Source organism: Melospiza georgiana, chromosome Z (assembly GCF_028018845.1).
Source record: "Melospiza georgiana isolate bMelGeo1 chromosome Z, bMelGeo1.pri, whole genome shotgun sequence".
Taxonomy (NCBI): domain Eukaryota; kingdom Metazoa; phylum Chordata; class Aves; order Passeriformes; family Passerellidae; genus Melospiza; species Melospiza georgiana.
This window is the reverse complement of record NC_080465.1, coordinates 26,194,176-26,216,075: the sequence shown is the minus strand read 5'-3', so window position 1 is coordinate 26,216,075 and position 21,900 is coordinate 26,194,176. Positions and strand designations below refer to the sequence as shown.

Genomic DNA, 21,900 nt, shown 5'->3' with positions numbered 1-21,900 from the left:
GGAGAGAAGTCAAAAACTTGGTAACTTCAGACAAATGGCAAACAAAGTACTTTTCCCTGCTTCATCTAGAAAAATGTCTGTGTACTACTATTTTAACTATTTAAAGTTATTAATGTATGTTATTTCAAGGTATACAAACGTAGATACTTAGAATCAAGTTTCACACTTTTTCAGATCTATACCAGATTTTGAAAAGACTTGATTAGCTAAATGGCATAAATTAATAACTCTCACAGAATCAAGGGGCTCCAAAAATTTCTGTGCAGGAACTTGAAAAACAGATATATTTTTAAGCATAAAAAAAAAAATCATACTACACAAAACATTTCTACTGGGCACAACACATTTAGGCAATTAAACAGAACTTACTGCTATTAGATCTGCTTTTGTTTGGTGAAGATCTAAATTTTACTACGTATTTTTATTAAATGAAAACCATTTATTCACTTGTAACAGCTCAAACACATTACTTGATCTAACCAGATTAAGAAAAGCAAAAGAAAAGCCAGGAGTACAGAATTAAATCAGATTGTTCCCTCATAATGTAATAAAAAGCAAATATAAAGTACATGCAAAGTATTTTTAGAAGCAATAATCCCAGAAAGAATTCCAATATTCATATTACTTACACATTTATTGGCTGTTACCATCTTATTTTATGATGAAATTTAAGAATTAATTCTGAGTGCACATGTATCTTTTAATATCCATGCTTCTGCATATCATTATGTCCAACAAGTACAGAGTGCCTATGTTTATTGATGAGACATTCAACTTTCCACTACACACGTCTCATTTCCTCTTGAAGCATGAAAACATCCAGGCTTAAATGTGAAATTTCCTTGCTCCCACAAATACCATGTTATGTACTAAATTATATAAAAAATTCCCTCAAACGATCTTATAAATGTGACTGATGACCAAAGATATTGAAGTACAATGCATAATGTGAACAAATGAAAAACAAAAAAAAAGTCAAGAGCAGTGTATTATAGCACCCCAGCTCTGTTCAGAAGTGTCTGTCTCTGAATTCTGAAAACCTGATACATGTCACTACAGATGCAAATAAACTAATCTAACAGGGCGAATTAGAACAGAGTAAGTGGACAAAATCCTCTATACAGAAAAAAAAACTGATAGAAAAAAAAAGTGTAAATATGACTTCAATAATACAAAAGAATTTAGGAAAATTTTGAAAGAATATTTAAGAAAATAAAGGTAAATCAAAAACTAGATCAAATGGAACAAACTTTATCTCATGTAGATCAAGTTAAAGTAACCTGTGGTTTTCTGTGACAGGCAATTTTTAGAAAAGCAGTGGCTGATTTTATCTATTGTTATATAGGAAATTGCTAGTCATTCATGAGTACATGAGAAAAGGAACTACATACTGCATAAAAACAGGAAAATGGCAATATGAGATACTGAGAAGGGAAGAATCAAACCACCCATGACTAAGTAATCACACAATCAAGGAATTCCTTAATTTCATTAAGATCATGAAACAAAAACTGTAGATATATCCATGAATTCACCTCCCTGTACAATTAGGTGTCATCAATACAGAGCAGAATCAAGATCTCAAAAGACAGAGCTAGATGATGGCAGTGTAACAGAGAATGAAGTCTGGCATCAGAAAATACAAGGTCATGTACTTGACTGAAAACAACAAGAATTTCAGCTCGAGGCAGAAGCCTATTAAACAGACATGACCAAAGCGTACTAGTCAGTCATAAAATGACATAAAATTATTTACACGTGTAAAAAAGCAAGTGGATACTTAAAATTTATCACATTCAATTGCTGTCTCAACATGAAGAATTACAAATCCATGTCCCAGGCCCAAAGATATGGATATATACAATTTACTATAGGCCAGTCCTAGTGGATAACATCTCATCTACAACCCTCAATCATCTGGACGGACAAGAAAGAAAAACAGAGCAGAAAACTGTAGGGGGTTGGGTTTATTTCCTTTTGTTCCTTTTTACTTACAGAATTTTCCCCATAAGTTGCTAAGAAATATTAACAAGCGGGTACCTAAGAAAAACAAAAGGAGGGGCCAAGCTGAGGGGAGGAGGGCGTCCGGTTGCACTTCTCTTATCTGGGAGTTTCTCTCCGAGAATTGGGCAGGTAAAGGACGGGGCTGGAGCAGCTGCTCTCCCTCTCTCTGGGCTTTGGAGGAGGACGGTCGGAGCTGCTGCTTGGGGATGGGAGTTCGCTGCTGCCACCAGAGCCCAGCCCGGAGCTGCTGCTTCTACCGTGGGGTGAGCCTCTGCTCGTGAGAGCAGCCACTGAACGGAGACCTTGTTATCACCGCCCTCTTTTAGTGAGGGACCTATCCCCGACTGTTGGGGTGCCCGGGATCCTGAGCTCGCCTCTCCCGGCCCTGTCCCTGCTGTTTCTTCAGCACCGCTCCGAGTTTTCACTGCTCTGCAGCCCCGCTGCCCCTGCCTGCGAGACTCCTACCGTCCCGCCTTGGTGCTCCTCAGAGCGCTGCTGGGGCACCGGGATCGGCTGCCCCAGGGCCGTGAGACGAAGCCGCTCCTCCCTCCCTCCCTGCCTGCCTGCCGAGACCCTGCCGTCCCGGCTTGGTGCTCCTCAGAGCCCTGCTGGGGCACCGGGATCGGCTGCCCCAGGGCCGTGAGGCGAAGCCGCTCCTCCCTCCCTTCCCCGCCGGGCCGAGCCGCCATCCCCGCGCGCTGCCCAGCCCGCGCCACAGCGCCCCCTGCAGGCGCGGGGAATCCCCGCCCCCGCCCCGCCCCGGGAGCAGCAGCGCCCCTGCCGGCCGTGCCCGGAACTGCAGCGCAGGGAAAGGGCCCGCGGCCGAGCAGGCCGGGACTGGGCCCGGGGCTTATTTGGTGTCGGTGCCGCAGCCGTGGGTGCTTGTTTGCTTTATCTTACACACCAGTAAATAAATGTTATTCCTATCCTCGTCTCTTCGCCTGAGACCCTCTTAATTTCAAAATTCTAACAATTCAGAGGGAGGGGGTTCACATTTTCCATTCCAAGGGAGGCTCCTGCCTTCCTTAGGAGACACCTGTGTTTCAAACCAAGACAGAAAAAAATCAAGGTTTTGTTCATTCTGGACTAAGAGACTTAGAGAAAGGTAAAAAATTCCTTTTTCAAGGGTCATTTTTCTCATCTTTCCTTACATATTCACAAGGAAGAATACAGTACTAGGATAGAAAACAAAATCCAGTGTTACTGATTGCTTGCTCTCAGATGAATGATAGAGCTCTACTGACGTAATGACACACTCACTATAAAGCAGTACAAAATACTGATGAAACCAAGTTTCTGAAACCAAGCAGGATGTTTGGCATAAAAGACAACCAAAACAACTATTAAAACAGATAAACCAATTTTTAAATATTGACCTTTTAGTGAAAACCAACATCTTGTACCTATTGTCTGTTTAAAGTTTCCAAGTGCACTATAATTGAGGGCCAATTAGAAACATTTGGATAGTCAACCTTAGGAGTTCCTGCCTTATTTTGATTGCTAACACTATCATATTCATGTGAGTATAAGTAAAGCTATTCAAGCTGCCTATGTGAAATAAAGAAAACAAAAGTAATTCACAAGGACACTCCCTTTCAACCTGTTCCTCGAGTAGAATATTGCAAAATTATTATGAAATCTTTCAAGAAAAAACAGAAATGTAAGAAAGGAAAAAGATCTTTTTTGCACTCTCACATTTTAGTAGAACTGAAATACTGTGTTAAAGTAACAATGCAAAAATAACACATTAAAACCAATTTAGTAATTGGTTTTGAAGAATTAGTAAGGCCTTTGAGGTATAATTTAATTTTCAATTTACTTGCTACATAAATCTTGCAATCCAATAACTCTTTTTTCAAGAAGAAAGATTATTTTGAAAAAAATTCACCTTACTGGTTATAAGACCAGCCTACTTTGTTAGCTTAATTATCACATTTCTTATCATTATGTTAGTTTTTTAGTAGGGAAAAATTTGTATGAGATAGCTACTGTTGTGCTTACTCAAACCATAAAAAAAATTATAATTTTAGGCTGAAAATGGTATCTTAATCTCTTGGCAAATACTGAAATCTCAAAAATACAATAGATGAAATAACTTGGGTTCTTTTTTTTTCTGAACAGTATGCATTGTTTGATAGAATTAATTAATTTTTTCTCTTGGCTCTAGTTCATCAAGTTTTTCTTCACTCTTTTCCATGAAGGCAGTCTTTGCATGGAAAGGAAATCCCTTGCTAGACTTTTCTATTTAGTACTGCCTTCTCACATTTCTATACACAGCTGTAAAAATAGCTGTGGAGACAAAAAGACTATGCTGAGCCTGTCTTATCTTGCTGGTCTGCTTAAAGAAATGTGATTCACCTTTAAAGAAAACAAATTGACCCATCTAATAGCATAGCAGAGCACATAGAAAAACACTGCATTTCATTATTGCTTAATGAATTTACCTACAATTAAATAAAATAAATAAATAAAATAAAATAAAATAAAAATAAATAAATAAAATAAAATAAATAAATAAAATAAATAAAATAAAATAAATTAAATAAAATAAAACTCATCTTTCATTGCATAGAATGCTCCTGCTCTAATTATTGAAGTATTATCTATCCATTTTCTCCTCAAGATAGTGCCTAATTATAATATCAAACCAAGTATTTCTTACTGTTAGATTAGTAATTTAAACTTGTGGGGGGGCAGTGGTGAGGGAAGCAGCTGTTTTGGGGGGGCTTGACTGAAGACAGCACTATCAGAGACATACACATCTGGAGGAGGTCATGGCTGTTTTCCTCCTCCTTTGACATAAACTGGTGTTTTCACTTTGTTCAATGGTGTTGCATAAAATAGTTAAAACTTGTACTAGTGACAGAAAAAGACATATTAAGTGAAGCATTCTGTTACTTGGAAAGACATCCCTTCTTACAGATGTGAGCTCAACACACAGCAGCTGTGAATGGCACACCTAAAAAAACACAGAAATGTTTGTGCAGGATGTTTGGCATTTGTTTTTTTACTGTGAATGCATATCAGAACTAACTCTGAAATTTACACTGAAGAGTAATCACAGATATCTTCCTGATCACCCTCAGGCAGGGTCTGCATTGGTATTCGCAATTTGATCGCTTGTGTCCTGTGTTAAATTCGCAAATGTGAATATAAACAAAAAAACATCAATTGGAAAACCATGTTAAAACTGAGCAAAAAAGAAAGGTCTAAGAGAGCTCCACAATCTAAGGCACATTAAAAAAAACCCTAATGTATGTTAGATATTTCATTAAAAGAAATTTTAAATCATAATTGTAAAAATAATAACAAAAAGCTCCACTGGTTTGTGAAATAATTCTTTACATATAGATTTGTGAGTACCATTACAAGTGCTATCTTGCCACCCTATAGAATTCATTGATATTATGTATAAAAATTTTAAGAAGTTTAGCTCCTGACAATTAAATGATGAAAAGTTCTTTTATAGTGCTTTGCTGGTTTTGTGATTTTCTTTTCCCCCGATTTTGAGTTACCTGGCAATACAATCAATGTTAGCTTGAGTTTCCCAGCAATAAAACCAATTCTTAAAACCAAAAAATACTAAGATGCAAAACAATGGAAAAATCAGGGAATATATTCTTGCTCTTTTAAAGGTGCTCATGCCAGCTAGGTTCCTGTTGAAATCTTTTCTTGAACAAGGACAGACTGGGAGCCCAGAGTGGGACCCAGACTTAAAATCCTTTAGAGCCACACACAGGTATTTCATGCCTTAGCTGAGGCAACTCATGAAGTTGTTTTATTCTCTTCCACAATTAGAAAGATTAATTCTTAAAAAATTCATTGGAAAGACTTCATTTTGTGAAACCATTTGAATACTGGAGTTACACAGGGGGTGTACAATATCAAAACCCAGCATTAAAACCACACAACATAGCAACACTCTGCATGCAGTGCTGACACACACAACCAATAGTTCTGAGTAAACCCATTTGCTAACACAAGAGATGATGTGTTACAGATGGAATGTCAGCAGTACACAGGTTTAGTGTCCCTCAGGCTCCTCTTTATTTTATGAGTTGTTCCTTCTAATATTCAAATATATGCATGACTTCCAAGTTCAAAGGACCTATCTGCTCATATCCCTATGAAAAACTGCACATTTCTCACTCTCATAGTAAGAAACAGGAATGAGCAGAGTGGCCAACGCCTATCATAGAAACCAAATCAAGTGTGAGAAATAGAGATAATCCCAAATCTTGGAAAATTTGCCAGGGAAACAAATGAGGCCATGGTGAATGAAACAATAAAGTATCTGAATTTCTGATACCTGCAAAAGGGAATTGAAGGAGTTTATGAGATAAAGAGTATCCCTTACAGTCTAGTTCCACAAACCTTTGTTTTGACTGACCATGTAACATTATTTCATACTACAGCAAACTCCACCACTGTAAAAAAAACCTAAAAAAAAAAAAAAGAAAAATATCCTGCATAGAAGTGTAATTATTTTTATAGTAAATGAATGAATTTTCAAGTCCTAAAAAAATCTGGGCAAGGCATCATTCATCAATTTTAATATTGTTTGAAAACATAACAGACTGAGACATGGGCATCTGTGTTTTGCTCCTGCCCATAGTCTAGAACTTCAAACATAGTATTGTGTGTAAGTTGGGTACAAACTCTATTTTAACATTAGAACCACAAAATCAGACTTCTCAACTACAATAAAAAAACAGTTACCTGCAAAGCTACATAAGTAGAAAAGTGGAAAGGGGAAAGTCAAATTCTAACTGGTCATCAGTAGTAAATCTGTGATTGAGAAATAATTTGGTACAGAGGGTAAGAATGCCTCAGAAGGGATTAAAGGGTCTAGGAGGAAGATTGCCAAACAGATGACTCCCTATTGTTTTACAGCAATCCAGGAATACCAGCAAGGTGATTGGGTCCAAATTTGGGCAGCAGAACAGGGAGAAGGCCTAAACCAAAGGGTGGACCAAGGTGTGACCACTCACAGGGCTGGTTCTGGGGCTAGTGGGTAGAAAACATCTGTCAAGAGGCATCTATGCAGACTTGTTTTAAAACAACTTATTAAAGTGAGATTCTGCTCACTGTGTTATTCATCAATCACGTATATATATACAGATAGATATAGGTATAGGTATAGATATATAGATAGATATATTTAAGCATGAACATGTGTTTTATATGCCTTGACAGATAAAATAAAAATTCCCCAACTAGTTTAAGCAGTATATCACTTACTATTTACTATTTTAAAATTTTTTTTTATTTTCTTCTGAGTCTTACATTTAGGCTTTGAAAATAAAGTTTCTGTTTAATCTGAAGGAATAACACAATTCTTCTTTCATAAAAATTCCATATTCTAATATTGATAATACTGATCTGGCATAGTATTTATTCTCTCAGTGATGATAGATTAATTGCTGTAAAAGTGAGAATGAATTATTTGCTTGGAATAAATTTAAGCAATCAAGATACTATCTGTCAAATATTTTTAGGCAGATATTAAAAGATCCAATACAATAGACCACTATTTATACTCCAAGAAGTAACACACTGAGTGATTACCACTCACTGCTATTTGCCACCTATTTACCTGGTTATGTTTTATGAAAAATTACAGTTTAAGAAATATCCAGTATTTTAGAATATTCTAGTCTGGAAAAAAAAAATTGTACCAAACAATACCTGATTTTGTGACTAAAACTGTCCACTACCACAAAAGTGGTTCTAACATATTTTTAGCAGTGGGGTTCCAAAGTCAGCAGAACACTGTCTTCATCACAACTTTCTCCTACACATAGCTTTTACTGGCAAGATACAGGGTAGGAAGGATGACAGAAACATTTAAAAATTCTTCCTGGGCTTCCTGGTTTAGGAGTAGATTTATTACATTTAACCATTGTGAATTACTGAGAAAATGACACATGTCCAGTCTGGGATGTTTCCCAAATGTACTTCTACATTAGTTAAAGCCACAAAAATGATATTATAATTAAATATCTATGCCATCAGTAAATGGTAACATATGAACAAAAATTCAGGTGTGAAAGATGAATGAATCTCTCATAAAAAAAATCTATTGAGACAGCATTAAAGCATTCAGCAAGATAAGGATACATGTAACTATAAAAGCTAACATGTAAATATGAACATCTTTAAATCCGTAATATTCAAGTATGCACAACCATGCACTGAAACTTGACATAATTTGATTCTACTCAATATACGTTTTCAACACCTGCGGCATTATCTTAGAAACACTTCCACTGAGACATTACAAAAATATATTAGAAACATCAAAACACAGAATACTCTCTTCGGTACCTCCATCACATATATAGACTTTACTAGAGCTGAGAGCTAGATCAGAGAATTCTCTGTTAGAGTTTCTCAATCTGTCCTTGTGTAGAATATCCACAGAGAATATACTACCATCCTTCCCAAGAAGCAGAATGTGGTCAAATTTCCCAAGAAGCAGAATGTGGTCAAATTTCTATGTAGTCACTGTAGAGATGCAAGAAGAAAAGACTTATTTGCCATGGTAGATTCCCCACCTCCACCCACCCTCCCACCCTGCCCCAACATGACACAAAATGGTGAAAAAAAAGCTTGTTTTCTACTGCAGTTTCCTAAGTATAACAGAGAGGAAGTTCAGAAAACTGTGAATCCATCACTCACCCATCACTCTAAATTTGGGGCAGTCTGACTGTGTATCTACCACTGCTGGGCTACAAAGAGCAAACTGGCAAAGAGATGTGGACAATTCGTAAAGGGTTTGAAAATAACAACACTTCATTGCAGACAGTACAGAAATGTACATACAGGTACTTGCACATCAATCTTCCTTTTTCCCAGTCTCTACCTCTTAAATTCTTTATTTTCCTGCCCACAGAGAATTAATCAGAACACAGTAAAGCACAGATATACAGCATAAGTATGATCCATGAGGTAATGACTGTTCACAAAAGTCAAAACAATTTGAGTAGAGATGGAGGTTTTTGAGCCCTTGAGAAAGAAAAACAAAAAATTAAAAAGTCATCATACCCCAAACACATTAAAAATATACAAGGAGTAGATGCTAAAGTGATATTCCATAAAAAAATCTTACACACTGCCTATCATAACTGAAAGGATTCTTCAGGAGAATGCTATAGCTACATTTAACCTGTCATCTGTGTCTAGTTGAGAGTTTTACACTTAATTATTGTTATATGCACTGCAAATTTTACCCAGATATAAAAGCATATTGATAGTCTCTTTGGGTAACAGTAGATCAAAACCTAACAAAGGTTTGGCAGCTGATTGATCTATCACTGAATTCCTTCTGTATTTTATTTTACTTGACATCCAAATAACATTTTTACAGAACTGTGCCCTGAGAAAAACACTGTCATAGTCTTCTCTTGTGCCAGGCTGAACACTGCTATCCAGATCTTCCAAAAGTACACCAGGAAATAAGATTACAAACAGTACCATGGTACTGTTTGTTCTGTTTTGCAGGGAGAAAACCATATTCAGTGGCATACACATTTGTTTACAAATATGTTTTATGGAAGAGCAAGTATGTTAGGAGTAAAGTTATGGGTTACTATTTGCAAACAAGTTTTATATTAATCCCTCCTTTCTCCAGGGTTGGTTTGTTCTCAGTGTTAATTACTGGAGGACATGTCTAGTCTTTGGAGAAGTAGCCTCTGAAACAGACCTTGCTTGAAAACAGAAATGTAATCTCTGACAAGTATAGTGGAGCTCCAGAGCCTGCTGGCATGGTGAAACTGAAAAACAGCCCTAAAACTTCCACGCTCAGGCTGATAAAACTAAGAGTTTACTGCAACATACTTTATCAGTTTCAGGGCAGAGCTCAGCAATCGTCAGTGTGCTCCATTGCATCCAGATAGTCCTGAAAGAATTTAGTTTTAAGGGCTATTTCACCCTTGAAAATTAAAATCAATCATCTTGATAGTTTTTTTAAAAAAGTTACCATTGACTCAGAAAACAGCAGTAGTTTTTCAATACAGGCATAGAAATTCCCCAACCACAGTAAGTAGCTAAAATTCTAAATGTCTTTTTCTTCTCATATTTGTATTTTGTCAAGCAGGACAAATGAGTAATTCTTGTTTGTTGTACAGTTGTGTATCTGAGCCCTCCAAACAAGGCATAGCGAAAGGAAATAAGGAGACCAGTCATATTCAAACTATGCAGCATATCACTGTTGAATGAATATTCAGCTCATTCTTTCTAAAGCTTTTATTCAATATTTATTTACGCAAAGCTTCCATTGATTTCCCTAGGAGCTTTAGTATAAAGAATAAAGATGAAATTCAGTGCTATTTTTGACTGAAACAAAAACAACTCTCCCCCAACAAACAAATAAACAAGAAAAAAAAACAAACAAAAAAACCAACAACCAAAAAAAAACCCCCCACCAATTCCTAAAGACTGCTTATTCTTCTTAAAAAAGAGGGGTAAGTAAATCTCACTATGATTAAAAAGTATTGCAAACTAGACTACTGCAGATAGGCTTCCTGTCATTGAATGAAAATAAAAATTATAGTGAGAGCCACAGTTTACTGCCTTGAAGCTTCCTAATCTAAATAACCGTCAGTCTGGATGGTAGAAAGTCTTTAAAGTAACCACAAAAGTACCAGGATATTTTTATTTCGTTTATTGTTTTATGAAAAGAAATGCTGTAGGGTTCTGTTTTTGGTTTTTTTTCATAATTGAGTCTATTTCACTCGATGCTTTCTTTGGAAGAAAAAAAAATCCTACAGTTTTGACAAGTCTGGGATTAAGATGGAGCTGTAATCAAGGTTTATCAAAGGGGTGGAAAGATCAGACTGTCTCATGTGGATAGAACAGTCAGTTTCAGCTTATTTAATTTAATGAGATTGCACTTTACCAGAACATGGTGTATGGTCAAAATACCTGTTTCACACTTTCAGGAATGAAAGACAGTCTCACTGGTAGGACATTTCCAGCTTCTTACTTAGTCCCTATGTTTTGTCTAGGTCTAGCAATGGCAGCAGCCTTAACCCCTGGGAAATCAAGGAGCACCTTTGTTACCAAATACTGAAAAGGGAGACTCAGGGAGTCTTAACAGCAAACAAGAATGAGTTGCCAGGTATAGCTGGTGATTTCTGTACAAGATAATCAATACAGATTGGTATACTTTTTTCTAACACTTACTTACAGTAAGATATTTTGACAGAACTGGAACCCATCTCATCTAGCGTAGATGTCTACAAAGCATACAGATTACCTAGTTACTTGGTCAAAATCAGTAATGACAGCCAAATGGCACATTTATACTGCAAATTCCCTTTGAATACGATTTCTTCCTTCCATCTTTGTCACAACTTCTTCACGTAAGAAAAACTTTTTTTCTTTCATGTGACTAATAAGGGACTTAGCTAGCTCAGATGCAAATATCTAAATTTCAGATTTTTAATTTCATAGAGATAAATCTCATTTTTCCTGTCTCAGAGGAAGACAGAAGTTAATCATACGCCTCAAAAGTAAGTAATATTTGCAAATAAATGGAACAAGGAAATTCTCCCTTCTCCTGCTAAAATCTATAGTTTTATTTCTAATTCCAAAAGTCTTTGAGGTTCAAATTGGTATTTTCTTATTAGTATTCCATATACATCATCTAACTTTACCATAATCAGTAATACTGAAGAAATCAACTTTGCCTGTCCCCTTAAATTTTTCAGGTAATTACAGAACATCCATATTGAGCACATCCAGTCTAATGTAACTCAGGATGTGGCAAAATGCTGCCAGTGAACTAAACCAGCGTTATGGGCTCCCTGTATGCAACTCGGTTTGTTTGGAACAACACTTTTTTAGTGCATGTTCCCCTCAAAAGGTTTTACTCTTGCTGTCTTGTTGAAAACCTCTGCCCCAGGGCTTCTTTAATAACAAGATATTCTGTTTTTCTCTCCAGGTGTGGTTTATCAGGTTATGTGGCATCTGAGTAACAATATTTTTCATACTCTGTTTAACCACGTATTTTATGAGAATTTTGTTTTGCTCTTTAGAATTTTCTGTAAAGGTATTATTTCACAATAACTCTGAACAGATCAAGCAAACACAGACAGGGATTTCTTGCAGCAAATATTAAAACATAATCGGAAAAAAAATAGAAAATCTTACTTTTAGAAACAACTAAGGTTTTGAAAACACTTTCTACTTAGATTTAGAAGAGGACAGAGGAAGGCCTGAAAAAGGGAAAGATGTTCTTCAGCTGTTGGCTGAAAAAAATTATATTAAGTAATAAAATAAATTCAAATATTCCAACATACTGCTTCTAATCTACTTCTCCCTCAAGACCCCATATGCAAATATTTTAATTGCTCAAATAATATCTTAGAAACAAACAAGGACTCTAACAGCAAGGAACAAGAAATAACTTATTCTTGAGCACAACTAAATAACAAGATCTACTTAATGAAAAAATGTTAGATCCACTACCCAGCTGGACAAATTTTCTAACCATACTTTTTCTCTATCCTTTGAGACTTAGGGCCCTAGAGGCACTTTTCTTTACTTGAGCATTAAGGGAGTATGATATTTAAATAATAATTCTGTTGTTCTTAATTTTAATCTACTTAAAATGAAGCTTCCAAGATTTCAATCACTTTTCAAATTATTGCACAAAAAATGCTCATTAAGTAGATTACAGTATAGATATTACCTCAGGTCCTCACAGTATTTTGGTTCCTAAAAACAGCACACCAATTTGTAGTAAACACTTTAAAACCTTCTTCTGAAAAGCAAAATAATTGGACACAAATCCTCCACTGTGTTTCATAGATTTAACTCAAGGTTACTGGCCTCAATTTCAAGTGGTAATAGATGACCTACAGAGTATTGTATATTCTACAGAGAATAACATTAGTCTGTAATGGGATACTCGCACATATATAAAACACAAACACATGACAAATAAGTAAGAATGATAAAATACAGAGATACAAAACATTGCAGAGGTACAATTCCAGCAAACCACAGTTGGCTACATTCTAGCAGTAAAGATGCATCATTTTTTACAAACAAATAGAGCAACATATTTTGGTCTTGACAGCATGCTGTTTCTCCTATATGTTTTATGTTATTTCTCAAATTTAGAAGGACAGCCTTTGTTATAATGATATTTATCTAATATATATCAGTATACTGAGAAAGACACCTCTTCTTCAATTTTTAATCTACAAGTCACATGCAGGCCCTGACTGCCAAAATTACAAGTTACAAAGAAATTTTATACTTAAGAACTACCAGATCAATTTAACAAAACAGTTAACAGTGCAAAATACAAGCAATTCTACAGAAACTCATCACAATCAATGTTTTCACTATTGTTTTCACTTTTTAATTCCTTTTCATAAAACAACTGAAAATTCAGAGGGAAAAGCAAATTTTAACTTTTTACTTCAGAAACATCTTAAAAATAATGTGTACTTCTGAAGTCAGTGACAGACACAGACATGATTAATTTTATTACTTGTTATTTCTTCACTGTTTTTAAAAAATTGCCTGGAGTGTTCTAGGAAGGAAAGCCCTTTGAATTAGTGATGGCTCTCACAGCTCCCACCTCTGTTATCACCTTGTTAGTTGAGAGCAGCTAACATTAAACATTAAAAGTACTGAGAAGCAGTTCTAACTTTCCCACAATCCTGTGTGATACAGCACACTGAACTCTCAGATCTACAAGCAGCACAAAGGCACAGGTTTATCTGGGGGGGAAAGAAAAGAAATATTTGAAAGATTTAATGCATCTTTACTGTTCAATTGTTCTTTGATTTGCTTGTTTGGAGTGGGGAGGTAGCAGGATTGAGAAGGGATGGGGGGATATGTGGCCTATTTTTTCTCAGCTAAACTTGTTTGAAGGTGAGATTGTTGAAGTTTTTTTCAAAAGGTTAATCAGTAGACAGAGTACTAGCAAGTATATCATATGAGATATTGTGCTGGTTTTGGCTGGGGTAGAGTTAATTTCCTTCACAGTGACTGGTATGGGTCTGTGTTTTGGGTTTGTGCAGAACACAAGGTTGGCAATATAGAGAGGTGTTTTTTTTTTCTTTTGTTATTGCTGAGCAGGGCTCACACAGGGGCAAAATCTTTTCTGCTTTTTGCACTGTCTCAATGGAAAGAAGTTAAGAATGCATGGAAGGCTGGGACAAGACACTGCCAAGAGAGATGACCCAAAGGGATACCCCAGACTACATGGCATCATGCTCAGCATATAAAACTGGGGGAAGGGGGAGGAAGGGGTGGGACAGTGATATTTGGAGAAATGGCATTTGTTTTCCCAAGGCACTGCTATGTGTGATGGGGCCCTGCTCTCCTGGAGATGGCTGAACACCTGCCTGCCCATGGAAGTGGAAGAAACACTCCTTGTTTTACTTTGCTTGTGCATGTGACTTCTGCCTTTTCTAAGCACAGAATCAGAAAATTTCTGAGTTGGAAAAGATCTATGAGGACCATCAAGTTCAATTTTTCTCCATCCACAAGATTTCTACCTATCACCCTTCCTCATCTTTACCTGCTGGTGGGGAAAACACTGAGCAGCTATGTTGGGCTTGGTCGATGGTTGGGGTTAAAACAACACAGACCTATAAATATATAGTACAGATTATATGTTTGTGGATTTTTTTCTAATGCAACAGAGAAATGCCTGGAAAGAATATTAAACCTGAGCTTTGTTCCTCATACACAAAAATATCACAGAAGTGCCCATTATTTTGTGAGACTTTGGCAAATCATCTTAGCCAAAAGTTGTCTTTCTCATGGATGAACACAGATGTAGGCTTACATGCTCTAATGTAATAAGAAGGAAAGCAGAATGGCCATGACTGAGTATTTATGAGAACATGAAGAAGTTAGTGCTTCCTGTAGAATTTCTGAAAGGCATTTAATCAAAATATAGGATGTCCTAACTTACACAGCAAATGTAATAAATAATTAACATATATCCTACTGCATTTTCTGCTTGTGGTTGATACTATCATACTTTGAGAACGTCATTAATTGTCTCTCACTTTTCTCCAGTCATGACTCCTCCAGTCATAACCAAGTTTGCTCCATCCATCCTTCTGACTGGGCTCAGGGACAAGTGTATTCATGGGAATTCTAAAGCCTGAAGTAATGGGATGTGAATTGCTGATTATACTCAGTGTGATCAATCCAAGGCTTTTCTGTGAATTCTAAGCCTTTAAAGTCAAAAAAAAAAATATTTTTCTTTTGGTGTTAGTTTAGATTCGATGGTGATGCAAGTTTTTGATGTTACTCTAGAAACAACATATGAAATATACCAGAGATATCTGTAATGTTTTATTCACGTAAGTAATTGCCCAGAGATGGCTTGATCTCTGATGAGTTCTCCATTGCCCTCTCAGAGCAGAGATAGATGATAATAAACAGAAAATAAATATTAATTAGGCTAAAAGAAAATTAAGGAAGGGACTGCTTTCTCCTCCCCTCCAGTTCGTATCAATGACAAACTAAGAGTAAAAGAATTACAATTTAAATTAAATTGCTTTTGATTAACAGCACTTCAGTATCATTTCAATGCGGTTCCATAAAATTGTCAGTTATTCTACGGAGTTGTTTGGTACCAATGATTAAGATCAGAATGGTAATAATTTCAAAACTGATATACACTGTTTTCCTTGTAGAAAGTAATCCCTTCCCAACAGGTAATACCTGTACAATGACTTGCATCTGATGGTATAATCAAGGTATGTATTCACTCAGTCCTCTCTTTGAAAACTTCAGTTTCATTAATAGTCATTCTCTGTCATCTTTAGAGAGGTCCTCTAATCTAGCATTAATGAGAAATTCCTGTTATGTAAAATAAAATCAACAGCAGTCATAATAATAGTAGCAGTAGTAGTAGTAGTAATAATAATAATAAATGTTTATGTGCTTACAGAACTTGTGATCATCATAGTACACATGTGAAAATCTGAATTCATAAAAGCTTCTGCAAAACTGGGGAGTTTTAACACAGAGAAGTAGGTATGCAGAAGTGAGAATTTGCATGGAAACTCCCCAATTCGTCTTTATTTCCATTCACTGCAACAATTTCCCTTAATAATTTTTAGTCACAGCTGACTTGATCTGTATAGAGGGTTTAATTATATTTTCTGCAACACTTCAGTTTTAGAGAGTTTAAAAAAAAAGCCCCTGCACCTACTGGAGTACCAATTTCTGGCAGGTTTTCAAGTGATGATTTAGTAACTTGCTGATTTACAACACTAGAGACAGTTACCAATAAAATAAAAATGTCTCATAGCTCCAGTGGAAAAAAACTTAGAGCAGTACTTGCCTTAATCTTTCATTTAAAACTCACACTTGACCTTATACAATTACTTACTAAGGCTCTGAACTTCAAACTTCTTTCAACTACACTGGAACTTCAATTCTTTGGGAGGAAGAAAGTAGAGGAAAGCTCTAAGCAGCACTATTACAGAACTTTTAAATTATTTGGAATTTCAGCACCAATTATTACTTCTCTTGGTTGGAAGTGTCAGAGTTAATTTTCAGGGGAAACAAAAAAAAAAAATAAGACCCTAGAAATAAAATTTCATATTTAAATGAAACTTATAATATTTAAAATATTAAAAATATGCTGACAACCTAAGAACTTAAAAATCATTTTATCAAAAGAAAAATATTGTGATTTCTTTGAGATAGAAATAATTTTAAACACATCAATTTTTGATCTAGGAAATTCTCTTTGGACAACTGACTTAGTAATATTACCAATGACACTTCAAGATGACATTTAAAGGTCTTTACTTTTGTCTTTTCTTACTGGCCACTGGCCTTAAAGGCAAAGGAAAACTTAAGTATTCAGGATCTATTACTACAGAAAGAACCATAAAATTAAAACAAGAAGAATACATTAATACAGAGGAAAAATTAAAACCCCATCCTATCATCTTTGATGATTGGCAGCCTACTGGAAAATCTAGCCATCAAAATTCATTCAAGACATTCAAACTTCACCTGATTTTGTAAATGGGTTTAATAACTTTAATGCCAATAGTAGAAGCACCTGCTTAAAAGGATTTCAATTCCTGGTTAACACACAAGAAGAAAGGAGTAAAGTAAGTTCAAGTAGGTAGATAATGGCTCCTGCATGGATCTACCATAATCAGCAATTACGAAAAACCTTTTCTCCTAAGGTAATTTTTTTGAATTGTAATACGCTAACAAAATTTATACCATAATACTTCAGATGTAAACTGTCACTTCTAAAACAAACTACCTCTCCTACAGAAATTTTCACTTCCTAAACAATATATATATATATATAAAAGGAATTTTTTTTCAGATTAGATCTTGAAAATTTACAATATGCATTAGGGTGGCCAAGTTCTCAACAATACATCATTGTTCAGTGTTCAAATAAAAAAAATTATTTTTTCCATAATAATGGTATCTTCTCTGTAGCATAGGCAGAGTTCTTGTATTTTCCATTTGGATGAGTGTTTTGACACAGTTGTAAGGATTTATTCCTAAATAAAAATACTTTGTATTTATAAATAACAGCATTTACATGAAAAAAACTGTTCATTCAATTCAGCCATTTGACACATGATTTTTCCCTGTTTTTGAGATGTATCTGAGAAAGCCAGTAGTGAATGTATTTTATACTTGATTTGTTTCATCCTTCAGAATTCTGTATTGGAAAGAAGCTTGAGCCTCTTCCTCCAACCTTGCTTCCTAAATTGTAAGAGTGACCTCTAGTGCTTTACTGCTTTGCTGTGTGATGCGAGTCTTTTTTTGCAATGGTTTTAATATGCCTTCCTGTAAGCAACTGATTTAGTTTCGTGCATAGTGCCAAATGCTATTAATGTGCAATTCAATTATCATGGTCTTGTGAAAATGGATGTATTCATAAACTGTACAATGCAGAATGATGAAGAGAATTAAAGCTGTGACTGGATTGCAGCAGGGTGTTTAACATGAGGAACTTAGTATTCATGTTTAGGGCTACACTATGCACTTGAGTATCAAATGAGATATCATTACTGAATGACAGCACAAGATCATTTTGGTGCTGCAGTGTGAATGTCTGGCTCATGGGAGCATGTTTAGTTTACAAACCATCCATATGCAAAACCCTAGGCTATAGATCCACTGAGCACTTCAAACTTCTCTGCCATTGCTCAAATGTTTCCAGGGAGCTGTCCCCTGCCACTGGGCTGTGTAAGGTTATTCCTGAACATTCCTCAGTGCTTTGACATGTACTTTCTTCCCATGGAATCATTACTTCAGCCCTTCCCATTCCTGTGATGCACAAGCAGTGCCTTAACAGGAAGGGGAGAAAATATGTTCAGTTCAGGTTATGAGCATCTGGCATTTAGGCTTCTGCACTACCACAGAACACAAAATGAAATCCTTCAGCTTGTTGAAGCTGAATCAAATGGAACAAGAATAACTCATTTCTACAACTGAATTATAAAAGCCCTGAAAATTAATTACTTAATAAGGTTTTTCTTTTTTAATTTAAAGGTAATTAACCTAATTCAATACTGGAAACAGATTTTTCAGATACATATATATTTTTATATACATATATATGTATGTGTGTGTGTGTATCTATCTAGCTATATATCTCTATATATATGATTTACCTCCTAGAGAGTAGATTGTCCTTAAAACTGTAATAACGGTTTTTATTTTGGGGTACTACCCTGCTGGCTAACTCATTAAAAAAATAAAACAAAAACCAAACTTTCTATTGTAACTGTTAGCATTCTCTTCTGTAGTCATGCATGAACAATACTCCCTAAGCAATCAATGCAGAGACTGTAAAGTCTTGCTAGCCACATTTTTCCTTGTTACATTTCTACTGCTTTTGAACTGCACTGTGATTGCCATTCAAGTTGAGTGCCAGCTTAATCCAGGATATGCAGATACTAGCTTTCAAAATTTTCAAATGCTAATATCCACTACACAATAGAAACATTGCACAATAGAAGTCTGCCAGTAATTCCATGTAAGACAAAATTTCTTGGAAAATACTGCACTTCAAAAGAGAAAACAAAAATGAAAATACAGCTGAACCTGCATCCTTAGCAAAATGCTGCTTTCAAATACTCTTATACAGTAAGCTTTATAAACAACATTCTGTACATAGACTCATGACAAAAATCAAAAGAAGAGTTTTAGAACATTTTCAGGCTGGAAGCTTGATGTCACGATTTCAAAGCATAAATGTTTATCTCAAAAATTATATTTACTCCAAATGCAAAAAAAAAAAAAATCACAGAAGTTTTCAACACACTCTGGATTGAGTTTTAAATCATATGCAATACTTACATTTATTCCCTGTCACTGCCATGTGCTGGCGGTGAACATACAGGAAAAAGAGCAGCTTCAAGAAGATTTCAGTGACAGAATCCATGTTCACAATCATTGAGGCACGCAAAAGAACCAGAGTATTCGGAAACAGCTGTGCTGCACTTCTGTTCTGCTCCTGCCTCCTTCCCACCGCCTCTCTCCGCCTCTCCTCGCAGAGCAGCTTCCCAGGGGCCAGGCACCTCAGCCAAACGCGCTCCGCATCTCCTGGCACACGCACGCACACCTCCGGATCTGCTTCCCAGTCTCGCAGCAGCGAGCCCAGGGGCGCAGCAGCGAGGATCTGCCCGCGCCGGCACAGGGCCCCGGGGCGCACCGGCCGGCTCGGCACGCCGCGGCAGCGGGCAGCCCGCGGGGGCGGCGCCGGACACCCCTGGCGGCGGCGGCGGCGGCGGGCGGCACCGAGCGGCCCCGGGGGCGGCGCTGGGCGGCCCGCTGGAGCCCGCCCTGCCCTGCGCCTGGGCACCGCCGCTCTGCCCGGCGCTCAGCCTCTCCCGGCGTAGCAATCTGTTTTGTTTTTTTTTTTTTTTTTTTTTTACACTTTCAGCTGCAAAAGCGTTGCGAGTTTTGCTCTCTTAAAGGAAAGCGATTTGCCTGTAGGAGAGAGCCTAAGCCTGCCAGTAAAATGAGCAGCCTGCCTTTATTTGAGGAGTGAGTGATTGACTGTCCCTCAGGAAAAGGCACCACTACTGTCCCTGGCGGGCTTTATCGCTATTAATGCTGGCATTAAAGAATTACATTCTCAACTCCTAAGAGTAAACACCTAAACATATCTTTCCCAAAATACTTTGGGCCCCGCATAGCACATAGAGCATTTTGCTTCCTATCCTTTCACGAAGCTGTCTTTAAACCCTCCTATTGCTTGTGTTTGGGAAATAGCTTCATTTGAGAAAAAGCTTCAGAGAAATTTTAAGTAATTGTATTCAAACTATATTTTAAAAGTGTATGGTTTTGGTTTGTGGTTTTGTTTGGTTTTCTGTTTGTTTGTTTGTGGGTTTTTTGCAAAACAGGCTGAGTTACTGTATATGCTAACTCTAGCGACGCTTTTTCTCAAGTATGAGAAACTGTGTAATAACTGCATATTAGCAAACTCATGACATTAGTGAGGGTAAAAGCTGCATTAAAGGACCACATCAATGGCCCCATCCCCGCTGCTTCTGCAGTGATTAAGCTGTATGAACTGTCCATGTTTTTGCAGAAATTACTATGACAATACGAATCTGCATGCCTTGTGACTCTGAGATATATAAAGAGCAGACTTAGCATTTTTATATTCAGCCCAGTGGTCTAAACTTCGTCTTCCTACTTCATGTGAGCTATCTAGCAGTTCATGTATACCAACGGGATTTTTCATCCTAAGTGATACTGCTGTGTGTGGGTTAGACACTAGGTACAATGTTGCTGACTGCTCTCTCTTCCATGTTGCAGAGAATTTTCAGCAAATTTCTATGTAGAACTGTTCGGTGTCAAGAATAACTGTGGGATAGAAACAAAACATGAATTAAGCTCCCATAGATTCTGAATTTTTGTTCATTATTCAAATCAGTTTCCTCACTCCTTGAAGGATACTCTTATTCATCTACAGAAGTAAGAGTAAAATGGGTTCTGGTTTCATGCTACCAAAGCCAACCTGTGTTAGGTGTTACAAAATTGTGTTTCAGCTCAGCCAAAACAACTGAAATAAAAAACTTGAGAGGCAGGTTTTTTTATATCCTTTTAAAAATCAGCATGATTGAGACAAAGAGGCCTATTTCTAAATTGGGTAGAAAGTTTCAAGTTAATAATCTTGAAGTTAATAATCTATTACGCAGCTGGCCTTCCATTTCTCCATGTCAACTTTTATTTGAACAAAAATGCATGAAGAAACTGTATTAAAGATTATGTGAATCATAAGCTGCCTTCCAGCTCTCCTAAATCAACCTTTAAATTCTACATTCTGTTTCCAGAGTTTAGTACAACCATAGAGTCACTGTCCAGAAGCTGGATTTCTTTGCTATATAGTTCCTTGAGTTAATATTGACCTTCTAACTAAATTAATATTATCATAAAAATGTTCCATGTGCAGCATCCCATCTCTAAAAAATATCCCATGAGATGGTCCTTGACTCTGCAGCTAGACAAAATTTCATGCTTAAAAATAGGACAAATATCACATAAAATCTTGGCAAGGACTTTCAATGTAATGATGTTCTTTAGGATTAGCTCTAAGTTCCCCAGGGCTTTGAATCAGAAAGAATTATTATTCTGGTAATGTAATGCAAATTCAGTAAAAAGGCCAATGCCATTGTGGGTAAATATTTGTCTTATAAAATAGCTTATAGTCACCAAAATGGAACATCTAACAGACAAAAGTCATAGAATTTTCCACTTTTTTTTTTTTTTTTGACTGAACTGAATGCAAATATACAAATTGATATAATATACTTTTATAATTATGGAAAAAGCAGTCTTAGAATAAAATGGTATGCCGAAACATGTACATATGTTTCTGTTTGGACAGATAGAATTACAGAAATCTATACA

At 36.4% G+C, this 21,900-nt stretch overlaps 1 protein-coding gene across 1 annotated transcript in view; it reads right to left on the bottom strand.

Annotated features, from left to right (window-relative positions):
* CNTNAP4 (contactin associated protein family member 4) overlaps window positions 1-19,642 on the bottom strand; it is a 198,436-nt gene extending 178,794 nt beyond the window's left edge. Inside the window, exon 1 of the mRNA XM_058043764.1 lies at window positions 19,339-19,642. Within this exon, the coding sequence (XP_057899747.1) occupies window positions 19,339-19,435 (97 nt within the window). The 5' untranslated portion in view covers window positions 19,436-19,642. The remainder of the gene's footprint in view (window positions 1-19,338) is intronic.
* Between the last annotated feature and the right edge of the window lie 2,258 nt (window positions 19,643-21,900).